The 21,268-nt window shown below is 49.3% G+C and overlaps 2 protein-coding genes across 6 annotated transcripts in view; one reads left to right on the top strand and one right to left on the bottom strand.

Annotated features, from left to right (window-relative positions):
• GMPR2 (guanosine monophosphate reductase 2) overlaps nt 1–9,523 on the top strand; it is a 17,033-nt gene extending 7,510 nt beyond the window's left edge. Inside the window, exons 5-10 of the mRNA XM_039338042.1 lie at nt 24–191; nt 1,723–1,804; nt 2,453–2,559; nt 3,494–3,536; nt 6,145–6,304; nt 8,748–9,523. Of these exons, the coding sequence (XP_039193976.1) occupies nt 24–191; nt 1,723–1,804; nt 2,453–2,559; nt 3,494–3,536; nt 6,145–6,304; nt 8,748–8,943 (756 nt within the window). The 3' untranslated portion in view covers nt 8,944–9,523. The remainder of the gene's footprint in view (nt 1–23; nt 192–1,722; nt 1,805–2,452; nt 2,560–3,493; nt 3,537–6,144; nt 6,305–8,747) is intronic.
• TINF2 (TERF1 interacting nuclear factor 2) overlaps nt 1–21,268 on the bottom strand; it is a 22,670-nt gene extending 1,402 nt beyond the window's left edge. The window contains exons 1-10 of one of the 5 annotated variants that reach the window (XM_039338036.1): nt 20,860–21,268; nt 20,296–20,400; nt 20,058–20,159; nt 16,649–16,759; nt 15,438–15,537; nt 15,222–15,363; nt 14,476–14,513; nt 13,231–13,283; nt 12,295–12,368; nt 2,779–3,933 (exon numbers count right to left, since the gene is read on the bottom strand). In XM_039338036.1, the coding sequence (XP_039193970.1) occupies nt 3,903–3,933; nt 12,295–12,368; nt 13,231–13,283; nt 14,476–14,513; nt 15,222–15,363; nt 15,438–15,537; nt 16,649–16,759; nt 20,058–20,159; nt 20,296–20,400; nt 20,860–21,192 (1,089 nt within the window). In that variant the 5' untranslated portion in view covers nt 21,193–21,268 and the 3' untranslated portion in view covers nt 2,779–3,902. Of the gene's footprint in view, nt 1–2,778; nt 3,934–9,962; nt 10,282–11,687; nt 11,732–12,294; nt 12,369–13,230; nt 13,284–14,475; nt 14,514–15,221; nt 15,364–15,437; nt 15,538–16,648; nt 16,760–20,057; nt 20,160–20,295; nt 20,401–20,859 lie in introns of those variants that run through there. The other 4 variants (XM_039338037.1, XM_039338040.1, XM_039338039.1 and 1 more) reach the window with 4 other exon arrangements.

The raw sequence follows: 21,268 nt of genomic DNA, 5'->3' as shown, positions 1-21,268 counted from the left end.
CTCTGCTCGCCGCTTGCCCTTAGAACGTGGCTGCCAGCACCGGCACCTCCGACCTGGAGCACTTGGAGCGAGTCCTGGAGGCTGTGCCGCAGATCCGGTACATCTGTCTGGATGTGGCCAACGGCTACTCCGAACATTTCGTCCAGTTCTTGAGGGATTTGAGGAAGCGGTACCCGGATCACACCATCATGGTACGTGGACATCCCACGGTTCCCCTTGAGGCCAGCAGGGAAGATTTTAAGACTTTTTAAAAGGTGGTTTTAAAATTTTCACGTTTCAGACTTGGCTGTGTGGTCCGTTGTGGGTTTTGGTCCTCAGTTGGCTCTTTCTCTCTCTCTGTCTGTCACTTATCTATCTATCTATCTATCTATCTATCTATCTATCTATCTATCTATCTATCTATCTATCTATCTATCTAATCTACCTATCGACCTACCTACATCTATCTATCTATCTATCTATCTAATCTACCTATCGACCTACCTACATCTATCTATCTATCTATCTATCTATCTATCTATCTATCTATCTATCTATCTATCTATATCATCTATCTCTATCATCTATCATCTATCTATTATCTATCTCTCATCTATCTATTATCTATATGTCATCTATGTATCTATCTGTCTGTCTATCTATCTATCTATCTATCTATCTATCTATCTATCTATCATCCATCTATTCATATCTCTATATCTATCTATCTATATCATCTATCTCTCATCTATCCATTGTCTGTCTGTCTGTCTGTTTATCTATCTCTATCATCTATCTCTCATCTATCTATCCATTATGTCTGTCTGTCTGTCTGTCTGTCTGTCTATCTATCTATCTATCTATCTATCTATCTATCTATCTATGTATCTATCTATCTATCTTTATCTCTGTCTCTCTCTCTCTCCCTCCCTCTCCCTCTCTCATCTTTATTATTTTTACAAATAAGTCAAGGTGGCCGATATCTCCAACATGCTTTCCTTCTTTTTTTTTTCTAGAACAACAACCCTGTGAGGTGGGCTGGGCTAAGAGAGAGAGGGGGATTGGTCCAAAGTCACTTAGGCTTTCACACCTAAGGCATGAATAGAAGCCACAGCTTCTTGGGGATTGACCCAAAATCACCCAGCCAGCTTTTGTGCTTGAGGCAGGACTAGAATTCACCACCTCCTGGTAATTAGCCCAAAATCATCTAGCCAGTTTTTATGTATAAGGTGGGACTAGAAGTCAACATCTCCTGGTGATTGGCCCAAAGCCACCCAGTCGGCTTTCATGCCTAGGGCGGGACTACAACTCTCAGTCTCCTGGTGATTGGCCCAAAGCCACCCAGTCGGCTTTCACGCCTAGGGCGGGACTACAACTCTCAGTCTCCTGGTGATTGGCCCAAAGCCACCCAGTCGGCTTTCATGCCTAGGACAGGACTACAACTCTCAGTCTCCTGGTGATTGGCCCAAAGCCACCCAGTCGGCTTTCACACCTAGGGCAGGATTAAAACTCTCAGTCTCCTGGTGATTGGCCCAAAGCCACCCAGTCGACTTTCATACCTAGGGCGGGACTACAACTCAGTCTCCTGGTGATTGGCCCAAAGCCACCCAGTCGACTTTCATGGCTAAGGGGAGACTAGAACTCACCATCTCCAGGTCATGGCCCAAAGTTGCCTAGCTGCTTTCACGTGGGTCTCACCCATTTCTTGCCCCTCTTTTTTTTTTTTTTTTTTTGCCTCTGCAGGCCGGGAACGTCGTGACGGGCGAAATGGTGGAGGAACTCATTTTGTCAGGCGCCGACATCATCAAAGTGGGGATCGGACCAGGTAACGCCCGATCGATCTGGGCTGAAAATTTTAGTCTAGGTTGCCCCTGCTGAAGAGCTGGGGACCATTAGATTCTTTTTTATTATTTTTTATTTTATTAAAAGTTTTACAAATTGAATACATTATAACCCAAACCCCTCCCACCCCTTCCCCCCCTCCCCCACTTCCCAGACCTGATTACAGGGTAAAAAAATAAACAAGCATAATCTAACTAACATAACCCGACTATACTAACAATCAAATCCATAACACACTTTAACTCCTTTTCAAAACAAGTATTAACAAATTAAAAACAAAAATAATAACATAATTAAACCATAATACTAAAAATAATATAAATTCAACCATATTGAACTATTAAAAATAATCTAAAATCTACTCATAAGCAAGATAATACTTTTCAGTCTCATATTTCTTTTGAATATAATCAATCCATCTTCTCCAAACCGAAATATATTTTTCTTGTGAATGGTCCTTCAAATAGGCGGAGATTTTCGCCATTTCTGCTAAATTAGACACCTTAACTATCCATTCTTCCATAGTAGGCAAAGAGTTTTTCTTCCAATATTGCCCCACAAGTAATCTTGCAGCTAGGGACCATTAGATTCTTGATAGGGATCTTCCTGGCTTAATCCTGGCTTATTTCAGGCTCCGTTTGTACCACCCGGAAGAAGACCGGGGTGGGCTACCCTCAACTCAGCGCCGTCATGGAGTGTGCGGACGCTGCCCACGGTCTCGGGGGACACATCATCTCGGTGAGAAAGTGAAAGCTGCTACTTAACCGTATTTAAGTTCTAGGAACAGCAATCTGCCGATCGCGGTCTCCAATCTTGGCAACTTGAAGACCTGTGGACCTCAACTCCCAGAATTCCCCAGCCGGTCATGCCTGTTTTTTTTCCCCTCCTATCCCTTAAAAGCGGGGAGATTGGAGAGGAAGGGATTATAAGAGAGTAAGTGGACTTCAATTCCCAGAATTCCCCAGCCAGCCATGCCTGTTTTTTTTTTCCTCCTATCCCTTAAAGCGGGGAGATTGGAGAGGAAGGGATTATAAGAGAGTAAGCAGGGCCACAATGAGTATGCTGGCTAGGGAATTCTGGGTCTTCAAGTTGCCCGGATTGGAGATTTGTAGTGTTCCTGGAAGGGGACAAGTTACCAGAGACTTCAGTAATGTTTTATAGAATAAAGGTGTTGGATAAAGGAAAACACATGTTTATATTGGAATCAAGTGGCTTTCTTTGGCTTTTGACATCATTTTCAGGGTTTCCTTCTGTGTTGCCGTACAAGCCGGTTTAAGAATCCTTGTTGATCTGGGCCAGGGGTAGGCAACCTTGGCTCTTTTATGACTCGTGGACTTCAACTCTCAGAATTCCTGAGTCAGCAACACTGAGGGGAAAGGGAGAGGTTTCCAAGCTGAGCCATGCTGACTCAGGAATTCTGGGAGTTGAAGTCCACGAGGCATAAAAGAGCCAAGGTTGCCTACCCCTGATCTGGGCAAACAGTATAATTCTCACAAGTCCAGCGCAATCATTGCTTCACTCAACCTCCTCTTTGTCTGGCTCATATTTATATTGTCCTTGAGGACTAGAATCTTGCTCTACCTGTTCCTTTGCACCCCTTTGCATGAGTTGATGTCTGCTTAAATAAAATACGGGCAGGCTGAGATTTAACTTTCTGCTCTCTTTTCTGCAGGATGGAGGCTGCCATTGCCCAGGGGATGTGGCCAAAGCTTTTGGTAAAACCCCGTTTTCCATATTCTGCCGGTTAGGTGTGCTGAGATAGTGCTGGGGCAATACAGGCAGTCCTCGACTTACAACAGCAATTGAGACTATACTTTCCTCCGTTAAGCAGAGCAGTTAAGCGAGCACACCCAATTTTATGACCTTTCCTGCCACGGTGATTAAAAACGTTTTTAAGTGAGTCAGGGAGTCGTTAAGCGAATCTGGAATCCCCTATTGCTTGTCGGAAGCCGGCTGGGAAGGTCACAAATGGGGATCACGTGAGCCTGGAATGCTGCAACCGTCGTAAATCCACACCAGTCGCCAGCCGTCCCAAATTTGATGTAGGAATGCCGTGACGGTCGTAAGCGCGAGGACCGTTTTTAAGCCACTTTTCCCACGTACTGTTGTAACCTTGGTCACCAAAGGAATGGTTGTTAAGTGAGAACTAGCCTGTACGGGTTAGTCCTCGACTTACAACAATTGAGCCCAAAATTTCCGTTGCTAAGCAAGACAGTTAGTACCGTGTTACCCCGAAAATAAGACCGGGTCTTATTATTATTTTATTTTGCCTCCAAAAGAGGCACCAGGTCTTATTTTGGGGGTAGGCCTTACCTTACCTCCGTCAACGACAGCACCACCCAGCCGGTCCACTTCTTCTGGGGCAGAAGTTCTGTAGCTGTATTTGGGCCTGGGTCTTGCAGTTAGGCCTTTCCAGAAGGCCGAAGCAGCCGACGACCGAGCTATAGATTCAATCCATGGCTTGGTGCTCGGCTGCAGATCTCTTGCAGAACTGAGCCACGGATTGAGCCCATCGCTCGATTCTCGGCTGTAGAAGCCTTCTGGAAAGACCCGTGACTGAAAAATGCAAGCCTGGCTGTAAAAGAGGCCTCAGAAGAAGTGGGCCGGCGAGGAGGCCTGGCTGCAAGTTGAGTGGGTGCGGGGCGGCTCCCCTACCCCCCACCCCGACCCTAGCTTGATTTTTAGGTGTGTGCCTCGCCCCAAAACTAGGGCTTATTCTTGGGGTAGGCCTCATATTAGGCCCACCCCCCCAAAATCAAGCTAGGGCTTATGGTTGGTGTAGGCCTTCCTTTTGGGGAAACACGGCGAGTTTTGCCCCGTTGGACGACCTTTCTCGCCGCAACTGTTAAGGGAACCACTGCAGTTGTTAATTTGGTAACACGGTTGTTAAGTGAATCTGGCTTCCCTCCCCATGGACTTTGCTTGTCAGGAGGTCCCAAGAGGGGATCACGTGACAATTTCCCCCCCCCCCGGGGATGCTGCGACCGTCTGAATTTTGATCGCGTGACCGTGGGGGAGGCTGCAACGGTCGTGTGGGAAAATGGTCATAAGTCCCTTTTTTTCAGCACCGTTGTCACTTCGGTCACTAAATGAACTGTTGTAAGTTGAGGACTGCCTGTGTATATGTATATGTATACGTATGTATATATATGTGTATCTATCTATATATGTATATCTATCTATTTCTATTATCTATATCTATCTATCTATCTCTATCTCATCTGTGTCTATCTCTATCTCTGTCTATCTGTCTATCTATCTATCTATCTATCTATCTATCTATCTATCTATCTATCTATCTATCTATATCTATTTATCTGTCTGTCTCTCATCTATGTCTATTTATCTATCTGTCTGTCTGTCTATGTGTCTATCTATCTATCTATCTATCATCTATGTCTATCTGTGTCTCTGTCTATCTAACTCTATCATCTATCTATCTATGTCTGTATCTATCTATCTATCATCATCTATGTCTATCTATCTGTGTCTGTCTGTCTGTCTATCTATCTGTGTCTGTATCTATCATCTATGTCTATCTATCTATCTGTGTCTGTCTGTCTGTCTGTCTGTCTGTCTGTCTCTATCTATCTATCTATCTATCTATCTATCTATCTATCTATCTATCTATCTATCTATCTATCTATCTGTAAGGACCCACCCCACTTTGCATCTTAAGATGACAGAACTCTTGGAATAATTCTTCCAACAGGAATCCTTTATTAAGAAGAAGTGGTTGCAGGCGTGCTAGACAGGACTTGGGGTCCAAGCTCTCCCATTCAAGGTTTTAAGGGGTTCCCCAGCAGTCCCACCCAATCACCCCCCCTTCCAGTGATAGTTTCAGGCATCACAATTCCACCCCTTTGTTCCTTTCTTCCGTCTGGATGGAGACTTCAGATAAACTACATGAAAGGTAAATAGCCCCCTTTGTTATGGTAAGGTTCTTTGGTGCTATTTACATTCAAACTCTTTGAGGTTGCAATAAACACATTCAGCTCCTTAGAAGTCTACTGAAGGAAGTGAGGGCCATAAAGCCCCTTTGTTCTCCCCCTTCTCTCCCTCTTATGGCAGAATCCAGAGAAGGCAGAATTGGAGTTTTCTATATTTGATGATTAAAGATGAAATATAATTGGATTCTGACATCAACTATCTATCTATGTCTGTATCTATCTGTCATCATCTATGTCTATCTGTGTCTGTCTGTCTGTCTGTCTATATCTATCTATCTATCTATCCATCCATCCATCTATCTATCATCTATCTTTGCGTCTTGGGCGGGAGAGCTGCTGGCTCTGCCTGTATAATTTGAATTGTGTCCCACAGGCGCCGGTGCAGACTTTGTGATGGTGGGAGGCATGTTGGCTGGACACACCGAATCTGGGGGGGACCTGATTGAAAAGGAAGGCAAGAAATACAAGCTTTTTTATGGCATGAGCTCCGAGGTGTCTATGAAGAAATACACCGGAGGAGTAGCCGACTATCGGTACGGAAACCGGAAGTGGTTAACGTTAATGGTTACCCTTTTAAGATTTGCGGACTTCAACTCCCAGCATTCCCCAATCAGCATCATAGAGTCAGAAGGGCTGGAAGGGACCTTGGAGGTCTGCCATCGGAGGACTTTCCTGTAGCGCCCCTCACTCGGCGATAGCAGGAAACGGTCCATGGGATCGTTGTGCTATTGGATTACCATCCCTTCCGCCACCATGGTGAATTTCCACCTGGGAAGGATCCCTGCTTCTCCCAATCTATTATAGGAGGAGTAAGACAGTAGGATCCATTCCCAAGTGACGAAGAGATGGGTTTTCCAGGCAGTTCCCCTCTGCTTAATTTGAATCTTGACACAGATCAGGGGCTAAGACTAGATCAGGGGTCTGCAAGCTCGGCCACTTTAAGACTTGCAGACTTCAACTCCCAGCATTCCCTAGCTAGCATCATAGAGTCATTGGGCTGGAAGGGACCTTGGAGGTCTGCCAATGGAGGACTTTCCTGCAACGCCCCTTTTCCTTTTAAGGTTTACCAAAAAAAAAAAAAAAAACAAACCTAAAAAAAACTAAAATTCATAAAAAAATCATTCCACACAGTGCAATCTCTCTCTGTGTGTGTGTGTGTGTATGTATATATATATGTATGTAGGTCTTTGGTTATTCAGTGGCACACCGATGATAAGGCACGACCACAAACCAGAAGCCAGACCACAGCTGCATCATTAGCCACTTTAAACCCCTCCAATCCATACATGAAGCAAACTGACACCACCATGAAGATGAGGCACGACCACGAACGCGAAGCCAAAAAATAGCAATGCAGTTCACCATTTTAAACCCCCCTGCAACTCAGACTAACCTGAGCACAACAAAGCCCCCACCCAAACAGAACACTTCCCCAGCCAATCAGAACACAGCCAACTCCCCAGCCAATCAGAGCACAGCCAAGCTCCTAACCAATCAGAATACACCTCCATCCAATCAGAACACAGCCAAGCTCTCATCCAATCAGTTCATATCCCCACTGGCAGTTAAAAGGAGGAAACAGCTACAATCACACATTGCTCCTAGAAGCACAAAGCCGAAAGCACCAGCCTGAAGATGACGAATGAGACTTTGTCGAAACGTCGCCAAGACACTTCCAATTTTACGCGGGAGAAAACCCGAACAACCAAAGACCTACATACAAACACCCGCGAAAACCTCAGAAAACATACACACACACACACACACACACACACATATTTGTTTTCTGAGGTTTTCGCGGGTTTTTGTATGTAGGTCTTTGGTTGTTCGGGTTTTCTCCCGCGTAAAATTGGAAGTATCTTGGTGACGTTTCGACAAAGTCCCATTCATCATCTTCAGGCTGGTGTTTTCAGCTTCGTGCTCCTCGAAGCACGAAGCTGAAAACACCAGCCTGAAGATGACGAATGGGACTTCGTCGAAACGTCGCCAAGACACTTCCAATCTTACGCGGGAGAAAACCCAAACAACGAAGACCTACATATATACATACATACATATATATATATAGTAAGTGTCTAATAGAGCACCTGGTCTACTGTTATGATTACTTTTGCCTTTCAGCCCCAATCTAGGAGCGTTTTGCAGGCTCAACTCGCTACTGCAATAAACTATTTCTGTAAATTTAGATTTTGCTGACAAAGAGTTAAAGTGAGACTAGTATAGCTGTTTTGAGCTATTTGGCTCTCATCAGCTAACATGCAATCAGCCCAAGTTTGAATCTCAGAAGGGTATGGCTAGCCGATGAGAGCTAAATAGCTCGAAATAGCTATGCTAGTCTCCCTTTAACTTTGTCAACAAAATCAAATTTATATATATATATATATACACACACACATACACACACATACACACACACACACACACACACACAATATATATATACATATATACATACACACACACATATATGTGTGTGTGTGTACAAGTATATCGGATGTCAAACTCGCGATGTCACGTATTGGGCCGGTTTTGCCAGTGCCGGCAATGGGGTGGGACGGCTTCAGTACAATGAAACCGGCCCATGAGACAGCAGTTTGACACCCATGATATATATGTATATGTGTGTATATATGTGTATGTATATATATATATATGTGCATGTTTGTGTATACGTATATACATGTATGTGTATATATATATATGTATATATGTGAGTTAATAGAAAAATATAAATGGGAAGGAGAAAGGGAGGAACTTTCACCCTGGATCCCACTGGTAGCCTAGACCAGGAATCTACAATCTCGGCCACTTAAAAGAATTGTGGACTTCAATTCCCAGAATTCCCCAGCCAGCCATGCAGACCCCTGCCCTAAAAGAGCTAGCCGATCATAGAGTCACAGCGCTGGAAGGGAGCTGGGAGGTCCGCCAGGGGAGGACCTTCCTTGCAACGCCCCCTCCTCACTCTTCCCCCCGCAGGGCCTCCGAAGGCAAAGTGGTGGAGGTGCCCTTCAAGGGGGACGTGGAGCACACCTTGAGGGACATCCTGGGCGGGATCCGCTCCACCTGCACCTACGTGGGCGCCGCCAAGCTGAAGGAGCTCAGCCGTCGGACCACCTTCATCCGCGTCACCCAGCAAGTGAACCCCATCTTTGGGGGGGAGGATCAGCCTTGAGGGGGGCCCTGCTTCCTCCCCCCCCCCGGGCTGCTGAGGAAATCAAAGCTCTCGGCTAATCCCCAAACGCCAAGCCAGGCAGGATAGCGCTTTCCTTTAGAAGCACGCCGATTCCTCCAGGCTGGAGAAGCCAGCGCTGCTTCTTCCTCTTGTTCCGAGGGCGACAAACCTCAATTTTTCACTCTTTCCCATTCCGTGGAAGACACTCCCTGCCAATAGCACTGATGACGTTCCCTAGTTGGGTCATGAAACGTCTGCAAGAAAAGCCACCAAGCTCAGAGAGCACCAGGGACCCCACAGTCCTCCTCTTCCTCTCCACAAACCCCACTCCTAACATAGATGATGTTACCTAGTTAGGTCATGAAACGTCTGCAAGAAAACCTCCAAGCTCAGAGAGCATCAGGGACCCCACAGTCCTCCTCCTCTTCCATGCAAAACCAACTCCCTCCTACACTGATAATGTTCCCTAGTTAGGTCATGAAACGTCTGCAAGAAAACCGCCCAGCTCAGAGACCACCAAGGATCCCACACTTCTCCTCTTCCTCCTCCTATCGTTCCCTCCTCCTCTCTGCAAACCCCACTGCCGTCTAGCACTGATGACGTTCCCTAGTTGGGTCATGAAACGTCTGCAAGAAAGCAACCCAGCTCAGAGACCACCAAGGACCCATCAGTCCTCCTCCTCGTCTCCACAAACCCCACTCCTAACATAGATGATGTTACCTAGTTAGGTCATGAAACGTCTACAAGAAAACAACCAAGCTCAGAGAGCATCAAGGACCCCACAGTCCTCTTCCTCCTCCTCCTCTCTGCAAACCTCACTCCCTTCTAACACTGATGATGTTCCCTAGTTGGGTCATGAGACATCTGCAAGAAAACAGCCAGGCTCAGAGAGTACCAAGGACCCCACAGTCCTCTTCCTCCTCCCTTGTAGCACTGATGACATTCCCTCGTTGGGTCACGAAACATCTGACCCAGCTCAGAGAGTTCCCCGCCCCCCCCCCCAGGACCCCTCCGAGAAAGGCATTTGCAAACACTTTTATTTTTCCAAGGCTTTCTAACATTCCAGTTCCCAAAGGTGCCTCAACCACTCAGGGTCCCGCCCTTCACGTTCCTGAGACAAACTCGCAAAACACGCGAGCCGTTCGACGCGCCGCCTCGGCCGTAGACAAAACGCACTCTGCCGTCTACTCCTCTTCCGTCCTCCAGATGAAACCAAGTCCAAGTTTTTTATCGTGTTTTCTGAATAAAGTTCTAAAATCGCCGGCGAATGCTGGGCTTCGGAAGTCTCTATCGGAGGGACAGCCGGAGATGTTCAATCACAACGGAGAACTATTCAACCTTGAAGGAAATTTTTTTTAAAAAGCTGAAATGTTAAAATGAGGCGGGACGAGCCACTGTCGGGGCCTATCCTTGTCCCCAAACTAGTCTTCCCAGGCACCCTTTGTTGTTAACGGGCGCTGAACTGGCGAGCAATCGTTCCCTCCTCAGTTTCAGGAGCGCCCGGAAACAACGGCAGGTAAATCTTTGCCCCCGTCCCCCTCATGCCAGTGTTCTCCATTGTGGGACACTGCAGCTGTGGTGGCCTTCGACTTAAATAGAGGTAGTCCTCGACTTAATGGCAGTCCATTTAGTGCAGCGGTTCTCAACCTGTGGGTCGGGACCCCATTTGGGGTCGAACGACCATTTCACGGGGGTCGCCAAACAACGCAGTCCGCCATTTTTTCCCCCTTTTCCTTAGCTGTGCTGCTCCCTTTTATTCTATTGGCTTTTGAAAGCCAATTAGAATAGACTCTCTTGAATAGAGTCTACTTCTATTGGCTTTCAAAAGCCAATAGGAATTGTCCAGGCTGCCTCTGCCCTGCTGAGCCCGCCAAAAGCCCCATTCTGCAAACGCAGCGAAGGCGAGCTGTCTGGAAGCTTCCACTCCTCCCTGCTGAGCAACTACTAAAAATATAAGTAAAAGAGGGCCAGGGGTGGGAGGTGGGAGGCCGGTGGGCGCAGGGAGGGTTGCTGGCGCGCATGGGGCCCGGCGGGTGCCTTATCTCCCTTGGGCTGGGCCAGCTGGTGGCCCAGCCGGTGGTCGCCCTGCGCTGTCGCTGCCCCTTGCCAGCTACGCCTCAGCCGGCGCAAGGGGGCGGCACCACGCATGCACAGCACTCCCGGGCAGGGAAAGTCCTCGACTTATGACCGGTTGGGTAGTCCTCGACTTATGACCAGTTGGTCACGGCATTAAAAAGGTTGAGAACCACTGGTTTAGTGAGTGTTCAAAGTGATTGTTTTGTCCCAGCCTACACGAGTCCTTGTTAAACTCACAAGGAAAAACCTTTCTTCCAACGAGCAGGCTGGAACCGCAGGAAAAAAACAATCCCCTTTTATTATTCACAGACCTGAGTCAGTGTCCAAGGCAAACAAACACAGTTCACAGAAACTTGATCCCCAACACAAACGGTTGTCTTTGGCAACCAGCACCTCCCACGCCTTCCCTTTTAATATTCAGCCAAGGCATGGCTTCCTAACGCCTTCTCCTTTGCCTTTGGAGGCACCCCATTGCATTCCTCTGTCCTACTCGCTTCTCCTGCCTGTGCCTTCGTGCATCCGTGATTTGTCCCAGCTGTTCTTCATCACTGTCCAACTCAGGCTCCCAGCACAGCTGTGTCTCAGCGAGTAGAAGGGCCAGGCTCCTCGTCCGACTGTAAGTCCTGGAGCTCCTCAGAGCCTTCCTCTGACTCTGATGTCACTCCAGGCCCCTCCTCATCCTCTGATTCCTCAGACTCAACTGCCGGATCCACTGGCTGGCGAGGAATCACAACAGTTATAGCTGCGCTGCGATCGTCATAAATATGAGTCAGTTGCACAAGCGTCTAAATTTGGATTGCGCGACTGCAGGGATGCTGCCAGTTAAATTTTTCACGCTTAACTACCGTTGCAGCATCCCTGCGGTTGCACGATCCAAATTCAGACGCTTGTGCAACCGACTTGTATTTATGACGGTCGCAGCATCCCGGCGTTCCCGCGATCCCCCTTTTTGCGACCTTCGGACAAGCGACGGGCAACGGGGAAGCCAGATTTGCTTAACCAGGCGGCTGATTTTAACAACCGCCGTGATGCCCTTAGCGCCCCTGTGCAGCGAGGACGGTCGCAAAACGGGGCCGAGCTCACAGAGGAACGGTCTCGCTTTGCGACGGAAAAGACGGGCTCAACGGCGGTCGGAAGTGGAGGAGAGACTGTCGATTCCCCTCCCTCACATCAGGGCAAACGTGGCGGAAGCCAAGGAACCGCCTGGCCGGAAACGTCCAGATTGCGCGTTGTCTCAAGTTAAGCAATTTTGAAAGGTATGCAGGGGTCACTCACGGGCTGCTGCTGTCCCTGAGGTGCTCCTGAAAAGTGGGGATGAGGGTGCGATGACGGGTGGTCTGGTATTCGCCCTGGTGGGGTGGGGGGGTGGAGGGAAAAGGGAGGAACACTTGAGCATCCGGCCTCAGTGTGGCGCAGTGATTAAAGTACAGGGTTGCAGGCTCTGCCCCACTGCCAGCAGTTCGATGCTGACTGGCTTGGGGTGGACTCAGCCTTCCCATCCTGAGGATTCAGGTTGTTGGGGGGGGGGAGGGAAGAAGAGACTGACTCTGTAAACCGCTTAGAGGGGGCTGTGAAGCATTGTGAAGCGGTGTATAAGTGTGTGTGCTTTTGCTCCTTTCCTTCCTCCTTTTCATTCTTTTTCTTTCTCCTTCCTTCGTTTCCTTCCTGCCTGTTTTTCCTTCTTTCTCGTTTCCTTCTTTCCTCCTTCTCATTCCATCTCCTTCCTTCCTTCCCATTCCACTTCCTTCCTTCCTTCTCATTCCATTTCCTTCCTCCCCTCCCCTTCCCAGTGGTTAGAATTCAGTATTGCAGGCTAACTCTGCCGACTGCCAGCAGTTCAGTCCTGACCCAGCATTCCAAAGTTGGTAAAATGAGGACCCAGATTATTTGGAGGGGGGGGGGGCAATATGCTGACTCTTTAAACAGCCAAGCTCAGAGAGCACCAAGGACCCCACAATCCTCCTCTATTCTACAAACCCCTCCTCCCTTCTAGCACTGATGATGTTACCTAGTTGGGTCATGAAACGTCCGCAAGAAAAGAACCAAGCTCAGAGAGCACCAAGGACCCCCACATTCTAAAGGGGTTACCCTGGCTTTAACGCCAAGCAGTCCAGGCCTTCAGCAGGTAAGCTAAGAGTGTTCTGCTCCTCTGTTCATCCTCTTGGTCTTAATCCCGCCTGCTACCCAACCATCGCTCAGCTTCTTCCTCACCTTCAAAGGGGAGGTGGTTCTTTCGCTTTCTGAATCTGGCACCAGATCTTCAGCTGCATCCACAGAAAGAAACAACAACAACAAGAGATTTATTTCCAAGCCTTTACCCAGGGTTAGCGTCTAAATCAAGTGTTTCTGAACCGTAGCAACGTGGAAGATGCGCGGACTTCAACTCCCAGAATTCCCCAGCCAGCAGGGGCGTCTTTTGAAAGCCTGCAGGAACACCAAGGTCACTAACGCAGGGCGCTCGATGGAGAGGTGGACAGTCCCCGTAGCAAGAAGTATTACTACAGGACGTGGTGAACACCCAGTGGGGTGGGGGCGAGGGAATCTGTTGTTTAATAAGCAAGCTTTCGAGGGGGAAAACCGGAGGTGGTTTTGCTTCTTCTAGGCCAGGGGTCGGCAACCTCAAACAATCAAAGAGCCACTTGGACCCGTTTCCCAGAGAAAAGACTGGGACCTGCAAATCTTGGGTGCGTCCGTGCGTATGCGCGCGAGAGGGAGGGCGCTTGATTGAAGAGTTTAATGAAAAAGAAATAGAGGCAGCTGTGCATGAGTTCTCTCTCTCTCTCTCTCTCTCTGATCTGCTCACCTGGCAAGCTGGCTTCACGCTGTTCTCCGACAAGCTCACACAAGCTCATTCTTATTGGGCTGGCTCTCTCCTGCCCTTGCTCTGCCAGTCCTCTTCCCCCACTCTGTGTGTGTGTGTGTGTGTGTGTGAGAGAGAGAGAGAGAGTGAGAGAGAGAGAGAGAGATATGGAGAGAGAAGGAGAGAGAGAGGGAGGAAAGAGAGAGCTGTTGCTTTCTGCTGCTTCCTGCTGAGACGCAGCAAAGGCAGGAGCCCCGCCCAATAAGCTTGTCAGCTTGTCCGAGAACAGTGTGAGGCCACTCTCTTTTTTACACATACAGAGAGAGAGAGAGAGAGAGAGAGAGAGAGAGAGAGAGAGAGAAGGGAATTGCAAGTGCCTCTCTCTGTCTGTCTCTGCTGATGGCGGAGGAGGCTGGAAGCCGCAGGAGAAGGCTCAAAGAGCCAACTGACTGGTATTTATGACGGTGGCAGCATCCCGGGGTCCTCTTTGGCGACCGCCTGGCAAGCAAAAAGTCAGGGGGGAAGCCTGATTCATTTAACAACAGCGACTCAATGAACTGCAGTGACTCACTTAACAACCACCTCAGGTGGGACTGGATTTGTACATCTGTGTTAACTCTGCAGGGTTGTTAAAAGAGAGAGATCTTGAAACCTACCCGTTTCCGAGTTGATTGAGGACAGTCTGTGCAATTCCCTGAAGATAACAAAGGGGATACGGTCAGCTATTTAAAAGCGGCAAGATTGGGAAAGAGAAATACAACAAAGGGAAGTCCTCGGCTTATGACCGTTGCTTCAGTCACCATTCAAAGTTACAATGGCACTGAAAAAAGGGACTCCTTTTTCACACAACCGTCACAGCATCCCCGCACGGTCACGCGATCAAACTCCGGACACTCGGCAACCGACTCGTATTTATGATGGTCGCGGCGTCCCGGGGTGTGTGTGTCAGGCGATCCCCTTTTTGTGACCCTCTGACGAGCGGACTCAATGGGGGAAGCTGGATCCACTTAACGACCGTGTTACAGGTTGTCCTGAACTTACAACCGTTCCTTTAACGACTGTTTGAAGTTACAATATGGGACTTGTGATCCTTTTTCACAGCATCCTCCTGGTTTACGGGATCAAAATCTGGACGCCTGGCAAAACGACTCGTATTTGTGACAGCTGCAGCGTCCTGGGGTGTGTGTGTGTGAGTGTGTGTGTGTGTGTGTGTGTGTGATCCCCTTTTCGCAATCTCCCAACAAGACAAAATCAATGGGGAAAACCAAATTCGCTCAAAAACTCCCAGGGTTCCCTTAAGAACTGGGGCAAAAAAAGGTCGCAAAAGGGGGAGAAAACTTGTCTCGCTTAGCAACCGAGTTTGGTCGTAAGCCGAGGACCACCTGTCCAGGCTGATGCTTACCCTTCTGAGAGGCAGATAGGGGAATCTTCTCTTCGGCTCCTGCCCGGCTGTGGGGTCAAAGGCGGCGAGGGGGGGTCCTCGTCCTCGCTCTGGCGTGGGGTGCTTGACAGATGGGGAGGGGTGGAGGGGGCCTCAGCACAACCTAGAGGAGAGGGAGCAGGTTAAGGGGCCACAGAAGACCCCCCACCCCACCCTGGGGCTCCCGTAAAGACTTACCTGCAGGCTGGTATCCCACAGCGGTGAAGTACTGGTTTAGGATGGTCATGCTGGGTTGGGAAAGCTGGTGGGGGGTCTGGAGGCTGGCAGCCTCCAACAGCTGGGAAGGAAAGGGAGAGAAGAGGAATTTTCCCCCCGCCCCCGTTTCCCCATCCAAGCCCACCCAGTCTGGCAAGGAAAGGACGCTGTGGATCCCGCCGGTTAAAGCACGCCGACAGGTGCAGCCCCGTGGAATATTCTGCCCCCCCCCCAAGGTACAGCACACACAAATACACACACACACACACACACACTCTGCCCTTGTGTGGGGAAGCCCAGAATTGCGTGTGATCTGCAGGGCCGGTTTTTATTTTGGCTTGTATCTCGCCGTTACTCTTTTAACAAATAACTCAACGTATTTAGCGGTCAACGTATTTTAGCAGGCTTTTCTCCTCCTGTTTGCTGCAGGACAACCACCCTGTGAGGTAGGTTGGGCTGAGAGGCAAGGACAGGCCCAGCTGGCTTTTGTGCCTAAGGTGGGACTAGAACTCACCGTCTCCAGGTGATTGGCCAAAGTCACCCAGCTGGCTTTCATGCCTAAGGCAGGACTAGAACTCACTGCCTCCTGATGATTGGCCCAAAGTCACCCAGTTGGCTTTCGTGGCTAAGGCGGGACTAGAACTCACCATCTCCTGATGATTGGCCAAAGTCACCCAGCTGGCTTTCGTGACTAAGGCGGGACTAGAACTCACTGCCTCCTGCTGATTGGCCGAAAGTCACCCAGCTGGCTTTCATGCCTAAGGCGGGACTAGAACTCACCATGTCCTGATGATTGGCCAAAATCACCCAGCTGGCTTTCATGGCTAAGGCGGGACTAGAACTCACCGCCTCCTGCTGATTGGCCCAAAGTCACCCAGCCAGCTTTCATGGCTAAGGAGGCACTGGAATTCCCAGTCTCCTGGTAACCACCACGTTCCTAACTCAACAACTGACAGCGATTCACTTAACAATGGAGGGAAGAAAGGTTGTAAAATGGGGCAAAACTGACCGAACCAATGCTTCCACTTAGCAACGTAAACGTGGCGTTCCATGGCGGCTGTAAGTTGAGGACGGCCTGTAATTCATCCAGCCCTACCACAAAGCAGCAATGCCACTGCCCCAAGTGCCGTTTCTTTTCCCTCTCCCCCCATCAGCTATCTTTCTGGCTCTTTTACCCCCCCCCCCCTTCGTACCTGCTGGAATTTGGGCTCCGGGAGAATGTGTTCCAGCTGGCAGAGGTAATCGCAGAAGAGTTCCTCCACCACTTTCACAAAGGCTTCCCCGTAATCCGTTTCCAGGTATTCCTAAAAGCCACAAAAAAAAAATTAAACAAACAACAGGACAGTCTTTACTGAATACAGAAGACCAGCGTTGGAAGGGACCTTGGAGGTCGTCTAGTCCGACCCCCTGCTCAAGCAGGAGACCCTACACCATTTCAGACAAGGGGCTGTCCAGTCTCGTCTTGAAAAGGAGGAAGAGGAAGAATAACAGAATAACAGAGTTGGAAGGGACCCTGGAGGTCATCTAGTCCAAGCCCCTGCTCATGTAGGAGACCCTATACCAGGGGTAGGCAACCGCGGCTCTTTTATGACTCATGAACTTCAAGTCATAAAGTCTGGCTGAGGAATTCTGGGAGTTGAAGTCCACGAGTCATGAAGGGGCCATAGTTTCCCCCATGCTGGCTCAGGAATTCTGGGAGTTGAAGTCCACGAGTCATGAAGTGGCCAAAGTTTCCCTCATGCTGGCTCAGGAATTCTGGGAGTTGAAGTCCACGAGTCATGAAGGGGCCATAGTTTCCCTCATGCTGGCTCAGAAATTCTGGGAGTTGAAGTCCACGAGTCATAAAAGAGCCAAGGTTGCCTACCCCTGCTCTAAACTAATAAAGTCTACATTAATTAACATTAATTATGCTTTCATATGTTCCTCTGAGGGGTCTTCAAACTTGGCTCTTTTATGACTGGTGGACTTCAACTCCCAGAATTCCTGAGCGAGCATGGGGGAACTATGGCCTCTTCATGACTCATGGACTTCAACTCCCAGAATTCCTGAGCCAGCATGAGGGAAACTTTGGCCCCCTCATGACTCGTGGACTTCAACTCCCAGAATTCCTGAGCCATCATGGGGGAACTATGGCCCCTTCATGGCTGGTGGACTTCAACTCCCAGAATTCCTGAGCCAGCCACACTGAGGGGAAAGGGAGAGGTTTCCAAGCTGAGCCAGGCTGGCTCAGGAATTCTGGGAGTTGAAGTCCACGAGTCATAAAAGAGCCAAGGTGGCCTACCCCTGATCTTGGGGTTTAGAATAGGATAGACGGACAGAGTTGGAAGGGACCTTGGAGGCCATCTAGTCCAACCTCCTGCTCAAGCGGGAGACCCTATACCATTTCAGACAAATGGCTGTCCATTCTCTTTTTGAAAAGGAGGAGGAGGAATAACAGAATTGGAAGAGACTTTGTGGGTCATCTAGTCCAGCCCCCTGCTCCAGCAGGAGAACCTGTCCTATATTAGTTCAAATGGCTGTTCGGTCTGTATAAGGCCTAAAGGGATGCCCAACGCACTGGGCTTTATAATTGAAAGCCAAACACCTGTCCAGGCCCCGAAGCAGGCTCTGTCATCTTCAAATTTGCCCTTTGAAGCTGGGGTGCTCAATTCACCCCGTCTGGCAAAAGAGGCAACCGGTTCCTTTGCTGTGACCTCTTTTCCCTCGGTGTGGCTCAAGGTTTCCCTGTTGATGGCAGAATGGCTGGGAAAACCGACGGCAGTAGTGGCGATGGCTGAAATGCATTGCTCTCATCCAAGAAAAGAACACATCCAGCTTTGTCTGGATGCAAACTGCTTGTAGGTTTTGGGCTCGAGACAGTAGGAAACAAAAAATGAAATTCTGACTTTTGGGATTTGGAGATGAGATAGGTTTGTTGCTATCGAAAGTGGTTCTAGACCAGGGGTAAGCCACCTGGGCTCTTGTATGACTCGTGGACTTCAACTCCCAGAATTCCTCAGCCAGCGTGAGGGAACTATGACCCTTTGAGTGGACTTCAACTCCCAGAATCCCTCAGCCAGCGTGAGGGAACTTATGACAACTTCCCAGAATGAGGGAACTCCTCACTTCAACTCCCAGAATCCCTCAGCCAGCGTGAGGGAACTATGACCTTTGATGACTTGTGGACTTCAACTCCCAGAATTCCTCAGCCAGCGTGAGGGAACTATGACCCTTTATGAATTGTGGACTTCAACTCCCAGAATCCCTCAGCCAGCGTGAGGGAACTAGGACCTTTTTATGACTTGTGGACTTCAAGTCCCAGAATTCCTCAGCCAGCATGAGGGAACTAGGACCTGACTTGTGGACTTCAACTCCCAGAATTCCTCAGCCAGCGTGAGGGAACTATGACCCTTTGAGGACTTGTGGAGTTCAACTCCCAGAATTCCTCAGCCAGCGTGAGGAAACTATGACCCTTTGATGACTTGTGGACCTTCAACTCCCAGAATTCCTCAGTCAGTGTGAGGGAACTATGGCCCCTTCATGACTCGTGGACTTCAACTCCCAGAATTCCTGAGCCAGCACGGCTCAGATTGGAAACCTCTCCCTGTCCCCTCAGCATGGCTGGCTCAGGAATTCTGGGAGTTGAAGTCCGCGAGTCATAAAAGAGCCAAGGCTGCCTACCCCTGTTCTAGACTAACTGGGCAAAAGTAAAAAGCTGAGGCTGCGAGTTTCTTAGCTGGGTGGTACTGGACTGAAAAGAGCGGGAAGATAACACCTTTTCTTGTTTTTTTCCGTTTCACTTCTATGTTGATAATCTCAGTAAAAATTAGACAGAGGGAGAGGTGGAGGAGGACAGAGGGGGGGAAGGGGATGGGAGAGAGAAAAGAGATAGGCAGTAGGGAGGGAGGGAGCGAGAGAGAAAGAGAGAGAGAGGAAGAGAAAGAGAACAAGAGATAGAGAGACAGAGATGATATAGAGAAATAGTGATATAGATGATAGATTAAATAGATATAGATAGAAAAAGAGAAGAAAGCAAGAGAGAGAGGGAGACAGAGATGATATAGAGAAATAGAGAAGTGATATAGATGATAGATTACATAAAAATAGATAAAGAGAAGAAAGCAAGAGATAAAGAGGGAGACAGATGATATAGAGAAATAGAGAAGTGATATAGATGATAGGTATAGATCAGTGGTTCTCAACCTTTTTTTTCCTGGCGACCCTGGTCATAAGGATGCGCCGCGCATGCGCGGCGGCGTCCCCATGCGCGGTGCGCATGTGCGGCGTGGCGCGCATGCGCGGTGCCGCCAGCTGAAAAAAAATGGTGGTCGGGACCCACAGGTTGAGAATCGCTGGTATAGATAGAAAGAGCGGGAGACAGAGATGATATAGAGAAACAGAAAAGAAGTGATATAGATGACAGATGATAGATAGATAGGGGGTGGGAAAGATGAATAGATAGATGGATGGTTGGATGGATGAATGGATGGGTTGATGGATGGAAGGATAAATGGATGGGTGAATAGATAGATGGATGGTTGGATAAATAGATTAGATAAGATAGATAGACAGACAGATAAGGGGTTCAGCCTTCTGTAGATACCCATGTCCTCCCAGCCTTACCTGCACATAGATTTCCCTCTTGATACAGTCACTCAGCAACCTCAGTACCAGGATTCTGAAGTTTTCTTGGGCTGTTCGTACCATCTTCAGGTCCTCAGCCGTCTATGGATGAAAAAAAATAAATAAATCAGAGAGAAAGGGGGGGGGGGTCAGAGAGACGGAATCTCCTTAAGGCCCAGGGGAATGGAGCTGTCCACAAAGAGTAGGACCCTTGCTACAAAGACAAGGGGAGACTGACTGCTTTGGCGTGGCTGGGCGGAGTCTCGTTCTCTGGAAAGTAGCTGTCCACAGCATCGTAGATTTTCCCGGGGGGCTGATCTTCCTGCAGCAGGTTCATGACAATCTGGGCAAAAAAAGACAAAGCGAGAGGGGGCCCGTGGAGGACGATTCTGCCTAAAAACCACCCGAGGGTATTTTTTTTTTTCATTCATAAAATTAATTAATAAATAAAAGTCTCCAACCGGCTCCCCACTAAACTCAAAACGAAGGCAGTGCAACGCTGGGGCAGATGCTGTTTCTCTAGCCCCGTTTGCTTCATCTGGGCTACTTTGAAGCCTGCTGGACTTCAACTCCCAGAATTCCCCAGCCAGCTGTGCTGGCTGGGGAATTCTGGGAGTTGAAGTCCAGCAGGCTTCAAAGTAGCTCAGATGGAGAAAGACCCCATTCATTGCTTCCCAAACCTGGTTAAGTGACCCCTCCCCAAACGGGGCACAAGCGGGTCACGGACCCATCACTCCCTCCAGTGCCCATCATCCCCTTCCCCGAGGAGCTTTGCTCGGTCCAGATCGGGAAGCTCACCCACCTTGGCCTGCAGACCCAGGCGCAGCTTGGCCAGATGCTGGAAGGGCACCAGCTCGGGCGCCGCCTCCGCCACGCTCTCCAGGAAGGTCAGGACGCGCGGGAAGTCCGAGAAGCGGCGGCCGCGGACTACGTGCCAAGCGGCCGCGGCCACAACCCGCAGGGAGACGGCGGCGGTGGCGGCGGCTACTTCCTCGGCCGCCCGCTCGTCGCCCATAGAAGAACCGCCTCGCTGCGAAGCGGAGGACAGACTGACAGCCGAGGCGGCCGGGCGCTGCTTCTGACAGCTCGGGCCACGCCCACCCCGAAGGCACGCCCCCTCTACCGCCGGACCCATTCCCTATTGGCGCTCCAGTCCCGGCCCACCGAAACCGCGCCTTTCTCGCGCGCGTCCGCCGCCCCCTTCAAGTCCC

This window comes from Crotalus tigris, unplaced genomic scaffold (assembly GCF_016545835.1).
Source record: "Crotalus tigris isolate CLP2741 ecotype Arizona unplaced genomic scaffold, ASM1654583v1 scf7180000017690.20705106771:4171800, whole genome shotgun sequence".
Lineage (NCBI taxonomy): Eukaryota > Metazoa > Chordata > Lepidosauria > Squamata > Viperidae > Crotalus > Crotalus tigris.
This window is presented reverse-complemented; position numbering and strand designations above follow the sequence as displayed.